Genomic DNA, 21,733 nt, shown 5'->3' with positions numbered 1-21,733 from the left:
ATAGCACTGTATGTAGAACAGAATATTGTAATTGAGTCTTCAAACTGACTCTTATTTTAACTCTCAAGTTTGGGATTATTTTTGGAAGTTACTAATATCTTCTGTTTTGGCAAATGAAATTTAGAATGCATAATTTGATGCTCATCCTCAATCACAGAGTTTGGTGAAAACCCAAGATTTTAATCACAGTTAACGAATCAGGTCGTGAGATTGTCGTGCCAAATTTGAGGTGCGTCAGAGGAAACGTTTAGGACTAAGTCATGCAGTACGTTATTTGCCTGGCACAGCCAGACTATTCTCCCTGTATTTTTCAAACACTGTGAGAAATAGTCTGGGACCCAGCCCATTAATGGCCTCTCGAGCAAGGTACAAAATAGATCATCCAATCAGATTCGTTTATTTGCGTCACTCTTGCGCGCCGAAAGCCGGCTCTACAACAACACATATGGCGAACGGGAGAGCTGAGAATATGTTCCAATCCGTGGTACACCCAGTTTTAAATTACCAAAAACACGTAGAAAAAAGTCATTGACAACAGTCAACATGGCTCGCGCTAGCCATGTTGAATAAACTTCTCCATTCTCCGCTCACGCTAATTACGTGTTGCTTTAACAACGTCACGTCTGCCCGTCGCTGATTGGTCCACTCTGCTGTCCGTTTGCTGTGGCTTGCTCCGCCCTCAATTTGATGCCGGACGGTCGCCAGACTCAATCGCTGGAACAGGTGAGTCTGGTCTACCAGACAAGTATGTTATGCCTTTTCCTTGGTCTAGAAGCATCACTTTCGAGGTTAACCAATGAGCGGTTGCTGCTTTGGCCCCCATAAACTGTAGCTTCAGGGCAGGAATAATGTGTTTGTAAACTAAAAACATGGTTTGATATTAACAAATTATCATTAAACTTGAAGCAACACTTGGTAACTTTTCAGTTTTGGCCGATTTTAGTGACACCGGTGGACAAAAGCGGTAGTGTTCTGCCTTAAGGAAAACTGCGTATTCCATGAGGACCAGCACACACACACACAGTGTCGTAAAATCATCAATCAAAAATCTCCCAATCGCCTGCAGATGAATTAAACAACATTTCTGTTTTCAGCGGTTGTCTGAAGGATGAATAGTAATAAGGTCTATTCTTAAGGTCTCAACTCACCCCCCGCCCCAACCCACCTGAACTCATCAGCCTTGATGAGTTAGGTTGGGGTGGGGCGCGTATGGGGCAGCGAATGAAAGCAGGGCCATATTCTGTGTAGAGGTGTGCAAAATTTCCGATTCTTAGATTATTCGCGATTCGGCCGTGGAAGATTCGAGAACGATTCACAAACATCCAAATTCCGATTATTGAAATATGCCAAGTAAAGCGGAAGTACACAACACTCAGCGCGCCGCGCGGTCTTCGGGACGGAACGGAGCGAGAGTAGTTAAACATCATGCTTCTCATTACATGCTCAACTCACGGCTCTAGCTCAACTCATGCAACGAGATAAAAAAGCACAACAACATACCTGACTGCTGCCGAAAAGCTGCTTCAAAGTACATCCATATAATGTTACGGTGGATATCATTTATATAGGACTAGTGTTAGCAGCACATCTACAAAAAGGTAGATGCGGGCGTTATCAATGGCCGCCATCTTAAAGCAGTACACTTCCCTGCAAGGCTGTTGTAGCGAACCTTCCAAGCAAACCTAATTAACTTTTTATCTAAAATACTCCTAAATTGGTAAAATATTGACTTGAATCTATCTTTAAAATAGTTTTAAAATTTCACATGTCGAAAGTAGACAAAAGGGAAATTATGGAATAACGGGAGCAATTTTAACAAATTTAACGGTTGATTCACAACATTAAATTAATTGAATGTAGTTTAAAGCTGCTGATACAGAATGGGGACTTGCGTATTTTATTTAATGTTATTTTTGTATATTTGTTTACTGCTATATGTTAACTTGATACTGAAATAGTAGTGTGGTTTAGCCTGAGAGTATTGTTGAACAATTTTGGAACTAATGTACAAAACATTAAAAAAAAAAAGAGAGAGAAAAAATAAGGAGGGGGGTGCATCAATAATCGTTTTATAATCGAATCGGAGCCTCTGAATCGTAATCGAATCGTTAGGTGCCCAAAGATTCCCAGCTCTAATTCTGTGTATCCTGGTAGCCATCCTTTTTTGTCCTCCTCAGACAAAACATTTTGTCTCTTTTGTTGCTCTGCCATCTCTGCACAATTCGGGCGAAAGCGTTCGCCTCGACTTGTGTCTTTTTGATGAATGACGAAAGTGAGGAGTGACGTAGGCCTATGCTGTAAAGCAGTCAGTACATTTGTAGTTTTTTTTTGTGTGTGGCAGGGTTCCTGCCACCCTCCTCAAAGTTAAATAGTGCCGGTAAAAGCGATTCAGACCCCCTCAAGATATAAAAGCGGTTTAATTCAACTAATTGTCAGTCGACATATTATCAGAAATGTTATGAGAATCTTTTATTAAAGGTTGAAAGTTACCTAGTGTTGCTTTAAGTAAAAGTAAAGTACAACAAATTCGCTTCCATATTCAAGAAAAGAGCCGTTAAAATAGTTCATAATGCTGGCTATTAGGATCATTCAAATAAAAAAAAAAAAAAAAAAAAATCCAGAACATTAAAACTCAGTCTTGGTTCATTTCCAACAGGTCAGCTCAATCTCCGTGAAGTTGGCCCCCCATCAGATGCAAATTTATATAAAAATGATGTCAATCGTTTGTACTATGTTTGTGCTGTAAAAAGTTTTGTTTGTGCTGCTATCATTTTTAAGATATTTATAATTTTTTATAGGTCAATCTGAAGTCAACTATCCCCCCATTTTGATTAAAAATGGTGTCAAAGGTTTATGCTTCGTTTGTGCTATATAAATTTTTGTTTGTGCTGCTATCGTTTTTGAGATGTTGAGATATTAATTTTGAGTGATGACGTTACGCAGCCCCCCATTTATAATAAAATGGAGCATAATGGACATAAAATGGGGCCATTCGTTTACGCTTTGTTTCGTTTTTACAGACAAGGGCATTATTGTTTGAGGGGGGGAGCTTCACTCACAGCATCAGCGGGTATGCACAATATTGAAAAGTTTTTGTGTTTCTGTTTGTAGAGTGAGGCTAAGGGGGGGGGGTGTCATGCAATGTCCAAGCATGACCCAGTTTAGGAAGCAGTATAAACACATGTTTTTTACAGAATATAGGGAAGAGGAAGGGTTTGAACTATAGGTTTTTTTTTCACAAATCCATTATAGGCTAATTAACTTTTATTTTGAGGTTATTTTTCATCTTATGTATTATTATTATTATTACTTTCTTTTTTTGTTCACATGGGACTAGGAATATGACGGGCTGATAGTTGAGAAATAGAAAAGGGGGTAGGTTAAAAACAAAATGCTTTATCGTACTCAGTGTTGAGTAAATTCTGTTACTATTATTATCAATATTGTATTGACTACTGTTGTTGTTGTCTTAAATGTCTCATTGGTTTTGTGTGACTTTTAATTGCTTTTTGTTTATTTTATTTTTCTTATTTTCTTTCTTCAGGCATATGTCCAAAATAAAGCATTCATTCGTCTTTTTTGACCCTGATTGTGCGTGCACCTTGGCTACTGGGAGGCAATGGCACTTCGTAGAGAAGCACCAACAGTAGCATACAGTTGTAGAAGATAGTGGAAGTCCTGATATGGCTTTGTTGATATAAATTGCTTTTGGCAGCATACGAAGAGATGTACTGTATGCTTGTGAGTGTTGTTACAGAACTTGTGTTCTATGAATGTTCCAAGGCATTTGTGTAAATACTAGTGATTATTTTAATACCCAAATGTGATGCTAATTTTTGTTAAAGTGCATAAACAACATCTTCCATTGTATGATGACATTAAGATAACAGGTTTGCCAAGCGTACTTCATGCAGTTTTCTTTTTTTGTCTTAGGGATGTCCCGGCCAATTGCGCCATTTTTCAGAGGATCGGAATCTGGTGAAAAGGATTGGGGTTTTAATTTAAAAAGTCTAGTTATGTTTTTATGCTTCATGCTCGCACAGCCTCTCACCAGCTGGCATTTGGTACTTAGTTAACGATGATTGACAGGTTTCTAGCTTTGATCTGGCGATGGAAGTCTCAGTAGTTCTACGAACAAAGGCACTAATGTGTTAATCATATTAAAGACATTTTTATGTTATTCTAGTTTAAAAAAATAATCCACATTATGAAGGCGGCACGGTGGTTTAGCCTGTCGACCTCACAGTTCTGGGATCGTGGGTTCAATCCCTGCTCTGGCCTTCCTGTGTGGAGTTTGCGTGTTCTTCTTGTGCCTGCGTGGGTTTTCTGCGGTTTCCTGCCACATCCCCAAAAAACGTGCATAGTATGCTTATTGAACACTCCAAAATGTCCGTAGGTTGAATGTGTGCGTGAATGGTTGTGTGTCTCTATGTGCCCTACGGCTGGCTGGCAACCTGTTCAGGGTGTATCCCGCCTTCTGCCTGGAGTAGGCTGTGATAGGCTCCAGCACCACCGCGACCCCCATGAGGACAAGCGGTTCAGAAGATGACTGAATTATATGAAGGTCACGAAGAGTGATTAAAAGTATGGTGTTAAAGGTGATACAATGAAAAATGTGGGTGCGCCTACATTTTCTGCTGGTGCACTTCAATGAAAAAGTTAGCCGTACCAATGCAACCAATACAAAAAGTAAGTGTGGCGCCTTGGCAATATACTAGTGTATTGCAATATTATTTTTTAAATATAATTTATATATTTTTTTTTTGCTTTTTATTTTCTTTTTTCAAATCACTTTTTTCGGTATGGGATTGGGACTGTATTGGCAGATTTTCAAGATCAGGTGACTAGGACTCAGGTGCAAAAATATGCGATCGGGGCATCCCTAATCTTCATTTAGTTTTATAGTTGACTTCAACGGGCTTGAAAACCACAAATATCCAACTCTTTTTGCAGGATTTCTTTCTATCTGAAACTCCGATCACCGAAATTGATGTAATTTTTTTAAGAATGCTATCTCGATACTAAAATTGTCCAGGCCCAGGACATCATCAGATTATCGTTAGCTGCTTGCAATATTTGTCATCAATTGCTTTTGTTCCGCATCATCTAATTTGGCACAAGTGGCTTCTTTCTAATCATAGCCCATGTCCTCAAACATACCTAAGATCTTACATGAGTAGTGGACAACCTTGACTGACTGACACAAATATTTTTGCAAAGGCAAAGCAGTACAGCTGCTTACAATAATACGACAACAGGAAAAAACTGCCCATTGCCTGTGTTGCTGTGTGAGTTGCAGCATTTGGTCAATATGCAGCTAACTAAAAAGTCACACGAAGAGTCTTGTGCTGATTGGCCGGCTCGTGGAAATCTGGATTCCAACCAATAAGACTTCAGACACACTCACTCACACACATTCGGAATCATCAATTCAGTTTTCGAATGTGTGTGTTTTCTATGAATGGCCAGCAGCACCCAGTTTTGCAATAGGGAAAATAAAGGGGTGGGCTCACAAGAATTCTGCCCCCCTCTCTCTGCCCCTTGCCTGCCCCTCCTCTCAAGCAACATTGAACACAGGCGAAGAGAGAAAGCGAGAGAGAACTGAAGAGCGAGGTGAAGGGAAGAAGACAAAGAGAAGACAGTTTTCGCTCTATTCGGGATTTACCTCATATTTGTTAATGATTTTATTCTACAGATTTTGTTTGGTCTACAACACATCCATCATCCTTTACTTAAAATGTCATGATGTCAGATACGACAGCATTCTTTACCAAATTTGCCAGTGGATTACTAGAACAACGTGGATGGATTTTTGTTGAAGAGAGGAGCGTATCATTTTTTTTTCCCATGGATGTTTTGTTGTTCACTATCCTCCCTCCACTTGCTTTCTTTTGTATTAGCGCGCCCTCCCGCCTTCCCTTCTTCGCTTGGATGCACAGGCTGTTTTTGTGATACAACAGCTCTCCTTCCCATAGGATTTTGTTTGACCCATACAAGCTTTGTCCCCTAGACTTCTTCCTACATCTTGGGATTACATTGCTTGAATCTAAAGATGACTTTCCCCTCTCTGCACTATTTTCGTCAGTGGATACATTTGCTGCTCAATGACCTGCTTTGCTAACATACATTTTTTGTGACCCGAGAAGAAGCACCAAGACTTTAAATGTACTCACTGCTGCATTCCTTTCTAACTCAAATCTGATGTTTAATTTGGCAAGCCAACAGCAATATTACCATGAATGTTTTTGTTTTTTTGTGCTGGTTTGATTTTCATTAATTGACTTGAACTACTAGTCCTACAGAATGGAATTCACGTGATAACCTGCAGACAGGTAGCCTTGAGTCTTTTATCTGGCCCCAATCTTCAGCTTGGTTGTTTTGACTCAACCTTGTCAATAAAATTACCACCTGTTTGTTTTTCACCACCCAGTGTGGTGAAAATGAAGAAGACACACAGCAGCACACTGAGGCGGGCATGGCCCAGCTCTGAACTGTCAGAGCGCTTACTGTCAACAACAGCCTGTGCAGAGCCTCACAAGAGTCGACGCTCTCACAGTGAGAAGGACTACAGAATCCGCAAACACAGAAAGAAGAACCACTATCCTGCACAGTATGTGTGTCAGAGTCCACCTGCTTACTTTTACACAGGTACACCACACAGTTACATACACAAGTCACCGCAGAGTATATTTTTTGCTTGACGGAACTTCTAAAAAGTCGTGGACTGTCATTATTTTTGAATTAGCTATTAATTTGCTATTAAAAATGAATAACGCAAGAAAAGACCAGGAACTTTAAGAGAACACTATACGGCTCCATCACCGATGGTCACTGTTGCCATGGTTACAATCCAGCACTTCTGATGCATTATAGTGATTGTGGTTGGTTCCATTTGGTGGATGTAGTATTTACTTGTACTTGCAGCTTTGGTTAAAATGACTGCGTGCATATCCCATTGATATTCAAATATTTCCTTACACCATAAGTAGGGATGGGAATTGATAGGATTTTTACGATTCCGATTCCATTATCGATATTGCTTAACGATTCGATTCTTTATCGATTCTCTTATCGATTCTAATTTGGGGAAAAAGAAGAACAAACGTTTTGATTGGCATTGAGTTTGTTTAATCAGAAGTCACAACCTTAAAAACTCACAACAAGGTCAAAAGAGGCCCAAAGCCTCAATATTAACTGTGGCAATAAGTGGCAAATGCACAAGAATGTAACATTTTACTGAAACATTTTTCTAATAGAAATAAAAAAAATATTGGTATATATTGGCATATAGGTTGTTGGTCTGCCGTTAGCAATATGTGTTAAACTTGCAGGGGTCCCCAAACTTTTTTCAGTGAAGGCCGCATAACTTTTCCCTTCTCTGATGAGGGTTTGTAACAGAAAAAGTGTGACGATTGCAGGAGTGCCTAAATGTAAAAAATTATTGTTTTTCAGAATGCCACAATCAAATAACCCTTTCTGGATATTTCACGGAACAAAAGTAAATATAATAAAAAGAATAATATAATAATAATAATAATAATAACAGTATTAATCAAATAGATAATAACCAAATAACCCTCTCTGAGTTCTTCACAGAAAAAGGCCAGAAAATAATTGACGCTATTGAGAGAAAAAAAAAAAAATTCAAAATGCTCTCTGGTATTGTTCAGGGGGCCGGACCAAATGTCGGGGCGGGCCGTAGTTTGGGGACCCCTGTTAAAGTATTATTTACCAGTATATTGAAATGCATGCCTTTTAGTTTTTATGGCGCTTTCACGCTCAAGTGGGGGCGCCCTTGCGCTTCCTCACGCGAAGAAGAACGCGCTCACGTGAAGAAGAGCGCTCTTACACGCGAAGAAGAAATGCCACATCCAAGCGAGTGAGCGAGTTAGTGAGAGACGGAAGCAATGCTACTACCCTACGTTCTTTGTTAATACTTGTAAAATATCTACAGAGGCAACGCCTGTATGTATCATCTTTTGTGTTGTTGTTGTGTTTCCACTCGCGATCGGACACTTAAATCCAGTTGTGTAGTGGTTTGAACGATGTGCTAATGCTAGCGAACGCATGCTAACTGTTTTGCTATTACTGAATTAGCAGCTAATCATCGCTGATTTACGTTGATGCAAAGCTGTTTGTTATTGGGGACGAAATTAATTTGTTTCATTTCTATTTTTAGTTTCACTCTTCAAGTGATGGTTGAATAAAGTCAGCAAATTATACCAACGTCTTCTGTATCGTCATTTCGAAGTTTAGCTAGCTGTATAGCTGTCTCGGTGAGGACAGTGCAGTCTATTCCCTCCCGATGCAGTTATCTCCACCTTCCCTCCCGATGCATTTATCTCCACCTTGCAATGATTGCAAGTCGTTTTGTTGTAATTTTTCCTCGTGAAGTGAAGACACACTTTCGAGCGTTTGAACCTACGTGTTGTCATTGTTATGTTTACGGCTACAATGCTCGTGCTAAACCATCGTAACCTTTCATTTTCACCCTCTTTCCTGGTGAGGTGTAGCCAAACTTTGGAGCGGGTGGTTCTTGGCGCCATGCTAGTTTGATGTGTTTGGACAACAAGACAGTCACGACGCAATATGCGTCTTCAGGACTCATTAAAGGGATCGTTAAGGCTTTTTCATTGTGATGTCGAGGCCTCGAAACACTAGGAACCGGTTCCGAATTGGAATCGGATTTCGATTCCCATCCCTAACCATAAGTGATGTGATGTACAGTGTTACCTCAGTTTATGAAATTAATTGGTTCTGAAAGTAGTTTCATAAACTGAAAATACCGTAAGTAGAGATACGTGTTCCGTGTAAATGCCATAAAGTGTTTCACGCCCCCCAAAATTCAGACATAAATCTTTCATAAAGCATAAAAAATGCATCACAAAATGTAACAAATTGTTTAAATTATTGCACAATAAACATAACATGAGAGTTGCATAATGTAAAAGACAAAGAATAAAGAATAAACATTAATACACTCACGTAACGCTGTCGGAACACCTGAGGGGCGAATGAAGAGGACACACATACAGTGCTGGCCAAAAGTATTGGCAACCCTGCAATTCTGTCAGATAATGCTCAATTTCTCCTAGAAAATGATTGCAATTAAAAACACAGGAAGACCCCACTTCTGACCCAGAGACATAAAAAAGCCAGGCTGGAGTTTGCCAAAACTTACCTGAGAAAGCCAAAAACGTTTTGGAAGAATGTTCTCTGGTCAGATGAGACAAAAGTAAAGCTTTTTTGGGGAAAAGGCATCAACATAGAATATACAGGAAAAAAACTATGCCTTCAAAGAAAAAAACACGGTCCCGACAGTCAAACATGGCGGAGGTTCCCTGATGTTTTGGGGTTGCTTTGCTACCTCTGGCACTGGACCGCTTGACCGTATGCATGGCATTATGAAGTCTGAAGACTACCAACAAATTTTGCAGCATAATGTAGGGCCCAGTGTGGGAAAGCTGGGTCTCCCTCAGAGGTCATGGGTCTTCCAGCAGGACAATGACCCAAAACACACTTCAAAAAGCACTAGAAAATGGTTTGAGAAAAAGCACTTCTAAAGTGGCCAGCAATGAGTCCAGATCTGAATCCCATAGAACACCTGTGGAGAGATCTGAAAATGGCAGTTTGGAGAAGGCAGCCTTCAAATCTCAGAGACCTGGAGCAGTTGGCCAAAGAAGAATGGTCTAAAATTCCAGCAGAACATTTATGCATACCGGAAGCGGTTGTTCGCAGTTATTTTTTTACGAAAAGTTGTGCTACCAAGTATTGGGCTGAGGGTGCCAATACTTTTGTTCGGCCCATTTTTTGAGTTTTGTGTAAAATGATAATGATTTAATTTTTTTTTTTTTTTTCATTCTCTTTTTTGATTTTTAATTGCAAACAAAATAAATGAAGATATTAATACCAAAACATTTGTAATTGCAATCATTTTCTGGGAGAAATTGAGCATTATCTGACAGAATTAGAGGGGTGCCAGTATTTTTGGCCAGCAGTGTACACATACAAAGGAGGTCCCTCTTAGCCAATTGGATCCCAGGAAGATGCTATGCAATAGCCAATGGCCGAACAGCTATAAGTATGTTAAGTTCAGTAAACTGTAGGAGCTGTGAGTAGCAGCCCAAACTGCATTTTTGCCTTTCCATTCTGAAATTTCTTTTGTAACGAGGCAATATTTTCCTTGAGGCGTGTCGTAACCTGAAAAATTAAGGTTTTAGAGGCGTTCGTAAGTAGATATTCCACTGTATTTTTGTTACTTTGGGGTAGAAATGTTCATGTGTTACCATATCTATGACCTTTGAGTGTACATACGTAGCTTTCAATGTGTCTGAATTGGCGTAGGCATCAGTGAAGTAAAAAGTAGGGTTGGCTTGCGGTTAAGTGGCTAACAAGTCTGCATTTTGAATAACAGCATGAAATGTGGTCATCGGTAGCTCGTGAATGGAGGTCTTTGTTTTCTTATTGTATGTTCAATAAATTCATAGCTACACTTGCTGCAACGTTTATTTTTGAGAACTTGTAGGGGCATTTCAATATGTTCTAACTAGCATTGGTAGGATATAATTCAGGGGAACTGAACCCAAGACGTAGTTTTAGTCCCGAAAGAGTGGGAATTTACAAGTATCTCACATGAACCATGCCCTGTTACTAGCTTTACATCTAAAAATCAGTAAAATCCTTACAAAAACACAACTGGTCAATATTCTGCAACAACAGGCTTCACGTCAATCAGGTAATAGTGGACATGATGACACTGCTGTTCTTGCATTGTTCAAATCAGTATTCTGTCTTGCATTGTCTGTAGTCAGACAATTGTCTGGTTGACAATTATTGACGGCGTAATGGTAACATGCTGCCAACTTTTAAATTAAAGCTGAAGATGCACTGAAAATTCCATGGGTGAAATTTTGTGGCCAACAAAATTACCAAAATTGTGGTTTCAGTTTCAATCCAGAGTGCTTTACATCTAAATAACATTGCCGAAACCGGAAGCTGTGATGAGGCAAGCAAAAAGTACGGCGAGTGGGCATTTCTCTGGCCTAGAAGCAAGATGTCCAAAGTGTGGGTGAATTTTCAATATATCTGTGAAAGACCCATGCCAAAGGGAACCATATGAAGAGCCCCTTGAATTTTTGAATCATTAATGAATAATGGCCATAAATTTGTTTGGCTACAATTATCACGAGTATCGATGATGCATCGATACTCGTGATAATTGTGATAACCATGATCATCGTCAATACCGTGATCATCGTTCAATAATCGAATCGTAGCACCCTGAATGGGAATCGAATCGTAGGGTACCTAAGATGGCACCTCCCTACTATCCAGTATTGTGTTTTCTGGCTTGTAAAGTGTTGGTCGCAATAAAGTTACATTGAAATGAAATTAGTTTTTAGGGTGTGTCAAGGTTTGTGTGTTTTGGCTGATTTGTCACTAAATCAAGCAAGTGTGGTTAAATCACAATAGAACCAATGGCTGATTGATTAGCCATTGTTGAAAACAACATTGGCTGATTGATTAGCCATTGTGGAAAACAACATTGGCTGATTGATTAGCCATTGTTGAAAACAACATTGGCTAATCCTCATACACTACGCCACGTTTCAGTTGTTTGCTCAAAAATTGACACCTACTTTATATTGCTGGATTTAGTCGCAGTATTGACTTAAGGCTTGTTTTCCGGTGGAGTTTTGTCATTTTTGGAATAGCCTCATGATCTCCTTTTCATAATGCAAAAAGTGCAATGTTGTCAGTGCTTCTCCCCATTCCATTGAACTTTTCGCCCCGTCGTCTGTTGTTTTAGTGGAATATTGATCAATTCAAATAGGCTGGGAACTAATCTGTTGATTGACAGTGCTCATTAACTTGTTCTGTGGACCAAATTACAGAAGCATTGAGAGTGTGCTTGATTTCCCACATGCTAGGTTGAGGGCTGCTTTCTGTAGAATTTTATGAATTAGTTCATTTTAATGGGATGGAGTAGAAAGAGAATAAGAATAGGGGAGAAAGAATAATAAACCTGACATGGCACCTTAACCTCAGAAGTTTTAAAAGTTGTTTTTGATTAATATCTATTAATTGCACAGCCATAATTTGGTGGTCATGGAATCTGTCGCCATAGAAACAGCACAACATCTTTCATGGCGTCCGTCTCTATCTCTGATTACGTGATTATTACCAGCTGTTGTTTGTACTGCTTTTTAGAATGAAACTACTGTTTAGATTTTAGAGGTGTCACAAAACCAAAAAATATGATCAAAATCACCACTCTGACATTCTTGTGGTCATCCAACTGTGATAATGTCTGCAGTATGGAAATATACCGTATTAATGTGGAAAGTGGAGACAGTGTAATGAAGACTTGCAATGTGTGCAAATTGAGCATTTCACCAGGCGGAAAGTTGGAAACGATAAAGCTGAAGTTAACACATGATATAGTTTGTGTCAGAATCCACCCTATCTTCATGAAAGAAAGAAATATATCGTATATAGATCTAAATAAAACGTAGCTTTTTAAAATAAGAGCATCTTTTACTTCATGAAGTTCCTCAAAGCATGCAGTTCAGTCTCACCCTTAATTCTGTGATCTAAATGACTGGTAATCAAATTCATTGTTAGTTTTTGTATTTAGTGTGTAAGGAGGGAAAAACAATTGATGTATCTTCATTTGGGACAACATTTAATAATACAATTTTCTTAGGTTTGAATGATGGGGCAGTCATTTTTAGTAGTTTTTGTATGCACTATTATCATTTTAATGAATTCACAAAAGAATAAGCATACTCACAGAGCTTTCATTGGTCTCATGGTAACCCCTGAATGGCTGAATTGTGAAGACTGGGTATGAGGACTGGCAGCTCACTGCAGGAGAAATTCTATGTATCCTGAGATTGTTAGCTCTTAGTCCCTCCAGATTTACATACATTCACTTGATCTAATCCTATATTTGAACAGTGTCTAACTAATCTTGAAACTTGTCCTATTTTGTGAGAATTGACAACTTGACAATGGCTGTCAATAATTTAATAAACATTGACTCTGAAATCTGACTAAATCTAATGGCAGTGTGGTTTAGTTTGGTTATTGGCAGTTGGTTTATCTGGATTGTAAGTATTAAACAGCTGACTTGTGCATGTATGCGCAGTCTTAAGGATGTAACAATAGCATGTATTGTCCAGCGACAAACAAGAGCAGATAAGCTCTATACTGTGCTCTGACTTTCCCCTCCTTTTACGCACACATTTCTAAATAACTCTATTCTTTTCACAAATATTCAATGCTGAAGCTTTGTTGCAACTGACATCCCATCATAAAACTTCACAAATATTTAACGATATTAAATATTTTTAAAAAATCTTAAATAAAGTTACAGGTTTCTTGACAGGGCTGAGGTGTGTAGTGCAATCACTGCCTTACTCAAGGGTTGGAGATGCATTATTACAAGTTCAGTCATTTATTAATTCATCTTCTGTGTCGCTTATCTTCATGATGGATGCGGGGGTACCAGAGGCGGGTGTAATTTTTTTAAATTTTTTTATTTTTCCAGTGGGGCTGTCAATATACTTGGTTGACCTGTACTAATCAAGCCTATGTAGGGAAAACCCAACTCGACCAATAAGCAGGATATACCCTTCTGCAATGTGACTGACTGCTGAACCATGGAAGGCAGGGCACCTAACTTATTCTATTTGGGACAAAAAGTGCAAACAAGCAACAGGATATGAACAGCAAAAATCTGGTGCTCTCCCAGTGTGAGTGCAAAGCTTTAGGCTAGGAGCTGATTACCGATCTCTCCCAGCGCACCATGACACTTAAAGTAAACAAAGAAAATACATTATAGCCAACTGCCATTAAAACCAAATTCAGACAAAACATGATAGGGCATTAAAGGGCAAGTATAAGCCAGATAGAAAAACTAAATTACTAAACGTATCTAAAACAAGTTGAGGGGGAGGATGCCTGGCAGATCACAACCATGCAGGGAGACCAATCGGGCCTATCTTTTTTTAAAGTGTCCGGTTGGTCTGAACAGTTTTAATGTTTCACATTGAGAGTATGACATACTCCCATTGTGATCATTCAACATACCTCGTTTATTATGACAAAGCAGCAAACAGGAAGGGGTTATCGGGGAACAGAAGAAAAGAAACACAAGAAAAGAACGAAAAGGAACACAACAACAAGAAATACAGTGAACGCTTACACTAACTATGAATATGTTGGTGCTATCGTCAGCTAGATGTAGTTCCGGTTGACACCATGTGGGGGGGCTGTTGACCAGGGAAAGAGAGGAGAGGGGTGGGGGAGCCTATAAGCTAAGTGATTTGGAGGGGTGGAGTGTACACAAATCAGCTCTAGGATCTAGAAACTAGTAATCATGTGAATCCTTTGTGAGTGTAAGCCCGTTGGCAACCGACCCTATGCCGCCCCATCGTCAATCCCGGTACCAGGACCCCCCACCGAGCGCGCCAATCACATCCAGCCGCGCGCGAGCCCCACTAAACATGCGACAGCCATGCAAACGAGCAGAGATGCCGCATGGGCGCCAACCCAGCCAGCCCGGGGAGGGAGGGGGGGCGGGCGGATGGAGGGTGGCCAGCTTAGCCTAATCGGGCCTGATCTAGTGAGTTTCTGAGATTCCAAGCATGCTTGGTAGTAGAGGTGGGAAATCTTTGGGCACCTAACAATTCGATTACGATTCAGGGGCTACGATTCGCTTATAAATCGATTTTTGATGCCCCTCCCCCCCCAGCTATCAGCTGGTTTTAATGTTTCGTACATTAATTACAAAAATTATACAAAAATTCTCTCAGGCCTAAATAAAAGACTATTACAGTATCAAGTTAACAGTTCAAAACAGTAAATAAAATTCTCAAAACTCAATTCTAATTTCCCTTCTGTCTACTTACGACATGTGAAAGTTTTAAAACTGTTTTAAAGATGGATTCAATTTGAGATTTTGCCGATTTAGGAGTATATTAGATAAAAAGTTAATTAGGTTCGCTCCAAAGGTTCGCTACATCAGCCTTCCAGGGAAGTCTACTGCTTTAAGATGGCGGCTGTTTACTACCGCCGGCAAGTCTGTCATTTTGCATCTAGTTTTCTATACATGTGCTGCTAACGCCACCGAGTCTGTTAGTTCGCATCTAGTGCTTTATACATGTGATATTTACCGTAGCATTATGTGGGCGTAGTTTGCAGCGGCTGTCGGCAGAATCAGGTTTTTTTTTTTTTTTCGTATCTAGTGGCATGAGTTGAGCCAGAGCCGTGAGTTGAGCATTGTCATTACCCAGGTAATGACAATGCGTCTTTGTGTTGTCTCTGTGTTCCGCTTTACTTGACATATTTCAAAAATCTGAATTTGGATATTTGTGAATCGTTTTCGAAACTTCCACGGCCGAATCGCGAATAATCTAAGAATCGGAAATTTCGCACACCTCTACTTGGTAGTGTTGATCTAATGGGAAAATTATATTATTTTTTATTTTTAATGCACTTTTTATATCCAAGCAGATGGGGTCTGTCATGATCACTCTAAAAATGTTGTTTAATCCTAGACACAGTTGAGTTCCAGGAGCTAGCTACATACATGATCTTGGATGACCTGCCAAAATGAATGGCAGCCGCTAAACGTGTGCTGCGGATCCAATCCAAATGCGGTCGCACGTCATACACTGCTGGAGCAAGGTGGCCATATGGAAGAATTAAGAAAATAACAATTAATGAATTACCTACAGTGGGGCAAATAAGTATTTAGTCAACCACCAATTGTGCAAGTTCTCCTACTTGAAAAGATTAGAGAGGCCTGTAATTGTCAACATGCGTAAACCTCAACCATGAGAGACAGTATGTGGAAAAAAAAAAGAAAATCACATTGTTTGATTTTTAAAGAATTTATTTCCAAATAAGAGTGGGAAAATAAGTATTTGGTCACCTACAAACAAGCAAGATTTCTGTCTGTCAAAGAGGTCTAACTTCTTCTAACGAAGTCTAACGAGGCTCCACTCGTTACCTGTATTAATGGCACCTGTTTTAAGTCATTATCGGTATAAAAAACACCTGTCCACAACTTCAGTCAGTCACACTCCAAACTCCACTATGGCCAAGACCAAAGAGCTGTCGAAGGACACCAGAGATAAAACTGTAGACCTGCACCAGGCTGGGAAGACTAAATCTGCAATAGGTAAAAAGCTTGGTGTAAAGAAATCAACTGTGGGAGAAATTATTAGAAAATGGAAGACATACAAGACCACTGATAATCTCCCTCGATCTGGGGCTTCATGCAAGATCTCATCCCGTGGCGTCAAAATGATAACAAGAACGGTGAGCAAAAATCCCAGAACTACACGGGGGGACCTGGTGAATGACCTACAGAGAGCTGGGACCACAGTAACAAAGGCTACTATCAGTAACACAATGTCCTCTCGGTGACTCAAATCCTGCACTGCCAGACGTGTCCCCCTGCTGAAGAAAGTACACATCCACGCCCGTCTGCGGTTCGCTAGAGAGCATTTGGATGATCCAGAAGAGGACTGGGAGAATGTGTTATGGGCAGATGAAACCAAAATAGAACTTTTTGGTAGAAACACAGGTTCTCGTGTTTGGAGGAGAAAGAATACTGAATTGCATCGGAAGAACACCATACCCACTGTGAAGCATGGGGGTGGAAACATCATGCTTTGGGGCTGCTTTTCTGCAAAGGGACCAGAATGACTGATCTGTGTCAAGGAAAGAATGAATGGGTTCATGTATCAAGAGATTTTGAGTGAAAATCTCCTTCCATCAGCAAGGGCATTGAAGATGAGACGTGGCTGGGTCTTTCAGCATGACAATGATCCCAAACACACATCCAGGGCAACAAAGGAGTGGCTTCGTAAGAAGCATTTCAAGGTCCTGGAGTGGCCTAGCCAATCTTCAGATCTCAACCCCATAGAAAATCTGTGGACGGAGTTGAAAGTCCGTGTTCCCCAATGACAGCCCCAAAACATCACTGCTCTAGAGGAGATCTGCATGGAGGAATGGACCAAAATACCAGCAACAGTGTGTGAAAAGCTTTTGAAGAGTTACAGAAAACGTTTGGCCTCCGATATTGCCAACAAAGGGTCCATAACAAAGTATTGAGATGAACTTTTTGTATTGACCAAATACTTATTTTCAACCATGATTTGCAAATAAATTCTTTAAAAATCAAACAATGTCAATTTCTGTTTTTTTTCCCACATCTATCTTTCATGGTTGAGGTTTACCTATGTTGACAATTACAGACCTCTCTAATATTTTCAAGTGGGAGAACTTGCACGGTTAGTGGTTGACTAAATACTTATTTGCCCCACTGTAATTACTGAAGAGCCACCCGAGGTATTCTGAAACCTCAAATGCCTCAGATCACAATTAAAATTTTGCAGATGTTGCACGAATTCCCAAGAGTTTGAAGTGTCCCTCAAGTAGGTAGGCTTAGTGAACAAAGGAAACATAGGGTTACCTTTGTCTAATTTGTTTTTGGATGTTTTTTTTTCCACTACTTATGCCAAATAACGGACCAGCCTTGAGATTGAGGAGTAAAGCTGTTAATATTCATAAATGAACCATTTATTATGCAACTGTTTCGAAGCCCCATAAAAATTTGGTGTATTTGTATGTAGGACACCTACATCCAGTAGGCATAGTGCTCAAATTGGGTCACACCAGAACCCAGCTGCAGTACTGCAACACTGGCTTTTACAGAGCTTTTGCTCACACCACATCAGAGCACGTTTCAGAGTTCTAAAAAGGGAAAATACTTAATGTGCGTGTGTGACTGCATGTGTGAACATATGAGCGATGGCAAGAAAGAGCAACTTGGGATGCATTGTCATGGCAACCTTCTCAGCAGCCCGCCCACTAGCTTGTATGTCAGTGAGCATTACACATTGAGAGGGGGGGGCGCAGTTGCAGACTGAGGCAGTATGTGATTGGTCACACCCCCTTGTCTTTGTGTGGCGCAGTGGATTGTGGGTAGCCCTTGACTGAGTGTTCATTTGTGTGTGTGTGGGAAAATAGGGGAGGGGACGAGTGTGTGCCTGTGAGAACAGCGGAGGACGTAACAAGCCTGTGTGTTTTCTAGGGGCGGGGGAGGAGCGAGTGTGTATTTGCCTGTGTGACAGAGGGGCATGAGGCAGTGTGTGTGTGTATGTGTGAGAGCTCTACTACCATAAGAGGCAACTGCTTTTAAATCTGTTTTTGACGTAAGGTGGAACACGATTAACCAAGGTATGTTTCTGCCTCCTGGTGTTATCGCAATGTGTTTTTTTTTGTGTTGCACTGTTTCATTTTTGGCTAGCATCTTAGCAGCAGCTGCTAGTTAGCATTGTGAACATAGCTTAGCATCACAGCTGTGCAGAGCGAGTGAGACGGAGAAAGGAAAATATGAGTGACAGAAGGATAGATTCCCATACAGACATGAATTACATGTTGGGGAAAAAAGTAGGACAAATTGCAAGATGGGTAATGATATAAATGAATGGGGAGAGAGGTGGAGGGAGGGAGAGCATGACAAAAGGAGGGGGTGTGGTTTAGTGGTGTGGACAAAGGAGGCCGGCTGATTGTTTACTACCACTGCAGTGAGAGAGACATGGACGATCAATGCGCCCCCATCCTGCTTTTATCGCTCTTTATTCTCACCACTTTGACTCACAGAATTGCCCTCGTTTCTACTAGACAGCTTTCCTCTCTTCACATCTCCCTACATGTCTTATTTTCTATTATAACCCTCACAAGCGCTATTTCTCTCTCTCGCTCTCAGACTTTTTTTTTTTTTTGGGACACCGTAGTAAAAATGGAGAATGCAGGGCTGCAAGCTAACAGCTGCAAGGCAAAAATGGCTCTTCTTTTTCTGCAGCTCAGTAGTTTTAACTCACGAACATTTAAGTCGATAGAAGTCCAATCCATTCGGACTAGGAGGGTTGACAGCCTTGATTCGCTGCCAGCCTCTCCCAGTTCAAATGGATTGGATGGCTATCATTTTAAAATAATTGGATACCTATCCCCATCAATGGCACCCAATGAGTTATTGATGTGACTGGATGACACAGTGAATGGCTAATTAAAAAAATTCCAGGGAAAACAAATTTCACACAACTGTCAACTTTTTAAACAACTGCGGTTGAACTATTTGGTGTTCTTAGGATGCTCTCTGTCTTCAGTAGAATGGGCTACCCATTTTTTTCATCTGTAAAAAGAGGTACAATGATGTGATGGTATGAGGCAGCACTGGTCTTGTGAAAATTCAAAGCAGGGTAACGGTATAAATTGTATGAACAGAACTGGCCAAAAGTGTTGGCACCCCTCTAATTCTGTCAGATAATGCTCAATTTCTCCCAGAAAATGATTGCACTTACAAATGCTTTGGTAGTAATATCTTCATGTATTTGGCTTGCAATGAAAAAACACAAAATAGAATGAAAAAAAAAATCATAATCATTTTAAACAAAACTCCAAATATGGGCCAGACAAAAGTATTGGCACCCTCAGCCTACAGTAATACTTGGTAGCACAACTTTTAGACGAAATAACAGCGAACAACCGCTTCCGGTATGCATCAATGAGTTCCTTCCAGTGCTCTGCTTCTTTGGCCAACTGCTCCAGGTCTCTGAGATTTGAAGGGCGCCTTCTCCAAACTGCCATTTTCAGATCTCTTCACAGGTGTTCTATGGGATTCAGGTCTGGACTCATTGCTGACCACTTTAGAAGTCTCCAGTGCTTTCTCTCGAACCATTTTCTAGTGCTTTTTGAAGTGTGTTTTGGGTCATTGTCCTGTTGGAAGACCCATGACCTCTGAGGGAGACCCAGCTTACTCACACTGGGCCATACATTATGCTGCAAAATTTGTTGGTAGTCTTTAGACTTCATAATGCCATGCACACAGTCAAGCAGTCCAGTGCCAGAGGTAGCAAAGCAATCCCAAGACATAGCGAACCTCCACCATGTTTGACTGTGGGGACCGTGTTATTTTCTTTGAAGGCCTCGTTCCCTTCCCTGTAAACTCTATGCCTTTTTGATGATGCCTTTTCCCCAAAAGGCCTCAACATAGAGTTTAGAGCTTCACCTTTTTGGATTTCTCAGGTAAATTTTGGCATTCTCCAGCCAGGCTTTTTTATGTCTCTCGGGTCAGAAGTGGGGTCTTCCTGGGTATTCTATCATAGAGTCCCTTTTCATCCAGACGCCGACGGATAGTACGGGTTGACACTGTTGTACCCTCGGACTGCAGGACAGCTTGAACTTGTTTGGATGTTAGTCGAGGTTCTTTATCCACCATCCGCACAATCCTTCGTTGAAATTTCTCATCATTTTTTTTTTTTTTTTGTAGCCCATTTTTGGAGTTTTATCTAAAATGATAATACTGTATATATTTTTTTCGTTCTCGTGTTTGTTTCATTGCAAGCAAAATAAATGAAGATATTACTACCAAAGCATTTGTAATTGCAAACATTTTCTGGGAGAAACTGAGCATTATATGACACAATAATACCTGACTGCGGCCGTCAGCCGCTACAAACAGCGCCCAGTTGGTAGTTGCTACAAACATACCGCAACATACGGCTATGGTAGATATCACATATATCTAGACTAGATGTGAAATGACAGACTTTCCCGCGCTAGTAATAGGCGCCATCTTAAAGCAGTAGACTTCTCTAGAAGGCTCTGTTATAGAGAACCTAATTACTTTTTATCTAAAATACCCCTAAATTGGCAAAATCTTGACTTGAATCTATCTTTAAATGATTAAACAGTTTTAAACCTTTTACATGTCGAAAGTAGACATGAGGGAAATTATTGAATGACGGGCGCAATTTTAACAACTTTAACGGTTGATTCACAACATTGAATTAATTGAATGTAGTTTAAAGCTGCTGATACAGAATGGGGACTTGAGTATTTTATTTACTGTTTTTAACTGGTAACTTGATACTAAAATAGTAGTTTGGTTTATTTAGCCTGAGAGGATTTTTGAACAATTTTGGAACAAATATACAAATTTATTTATTTTTTTAAATGGCGGGGGGGGGGCATTAATAATCGATTTATAATCGAATCGGAGTCTGAATCGTAATCATAATCGAATCGTTAGGTGCCCAAAGATTCCCACCTCTATTCCTTATCTACAGAGCCACAATTATTTTATCATACAGTGCCTTGCAAAAGTATTCGGCCGCCTTGAACCTTGCAACCTTTCGCCACATTTCAGGCTTCAAACATAAAGATATAAAATTTTTGTTTTTTGTCAAGAATCAACAACAAGTGGGACACAATCGTGAAGTGGAACAAAATTTATTGGATAATTTAAACTTTTTTAACAAATAAAAAACTGAAAAGTGGGGCGTGCAATATTATTCGGCCCCCTTGCGTTAATACTTTGTAGCGCCACCTTTTGCTCCAATTACAGCTGCAAGTCGCTTGGGGTATGTTTCTATCAGTTTTGCACATCGAGAGACTGACATTCTTGCCCATTCTTCCTTGCAAAACAGCTCGAGCTCAGTGAGGTTGGATGGAGAGTGTTTGTGAACAGCATTCTTCAGCTCTTTCCACAGATTCTCGATTGGATTCAGGTCTGGACTTTGACTTGGCCATTCTAACAAATGGATACGTTTATTTTTTAACCATTCCATTGTAGATTTGGCTTTATGCTTTGGATCATTGTCCTGTTGGAAGATAAATCTCCGTCCCAGTCTCAGGTCTTGTGCAGATACCA

At 40.2% G+C, this 21,733-nt stretch overlaps 1 protein-coding gene across 4 annotated transcripts in view; it reads left to right on the top strand.

The window, feature by feature from the left end:
* Positions 1-21,733, top strand: part of LOC130923955 (storkhead-box protein 2-like) — a 76,378-nt gene that overhangs the window by 7,673 nt on the left and 46,972 nt on the right. The window contains exons 1-2 of one of the 4 annotated variants that reach the window (XM_057850145.1): positions 4,669-6,332; positions 6,431-6,648. The exons of 2 other annotated variants lie outside the window; for them this stretch is intronic. In XM_057850145.1, the coding sequence (XP_057706128.1) occupies positions 6,441-6,648 (208 nt within the window). In that variant the 5' untranslated portion in view covers positions 4,669-6,332; positions 6,431-6,440. Of the gene's footprint in view, positions 1-4,668; positions 6,333-6,430; positions 6,649-18,071; positions 18,256-21,733 lie in introns of those variants that run through there. One more of the 4 variants, XM_057850146.1, reaches the window with a different exon arrangement.

Source organism: Corythoichthys intestinalis, chromosome 11, assembly GCF_030265065.1.
Source record: "Corythoichthys intestinalis isolate RoL2023-P3 chromosome 11, ASM3026506v1, whole genome shotgun sequence".
NCBI lineage: Eukaryota > Metazoa > Chordata > Actinopteri > Syngnathiformes > Syngnathidae > Corythoichthys > Corythoichthys intestinalis.
Note: the sequence above shows the minus strand (reverse complement) of the source record. Positions and strands in the feature narration are given on the sequence as shown.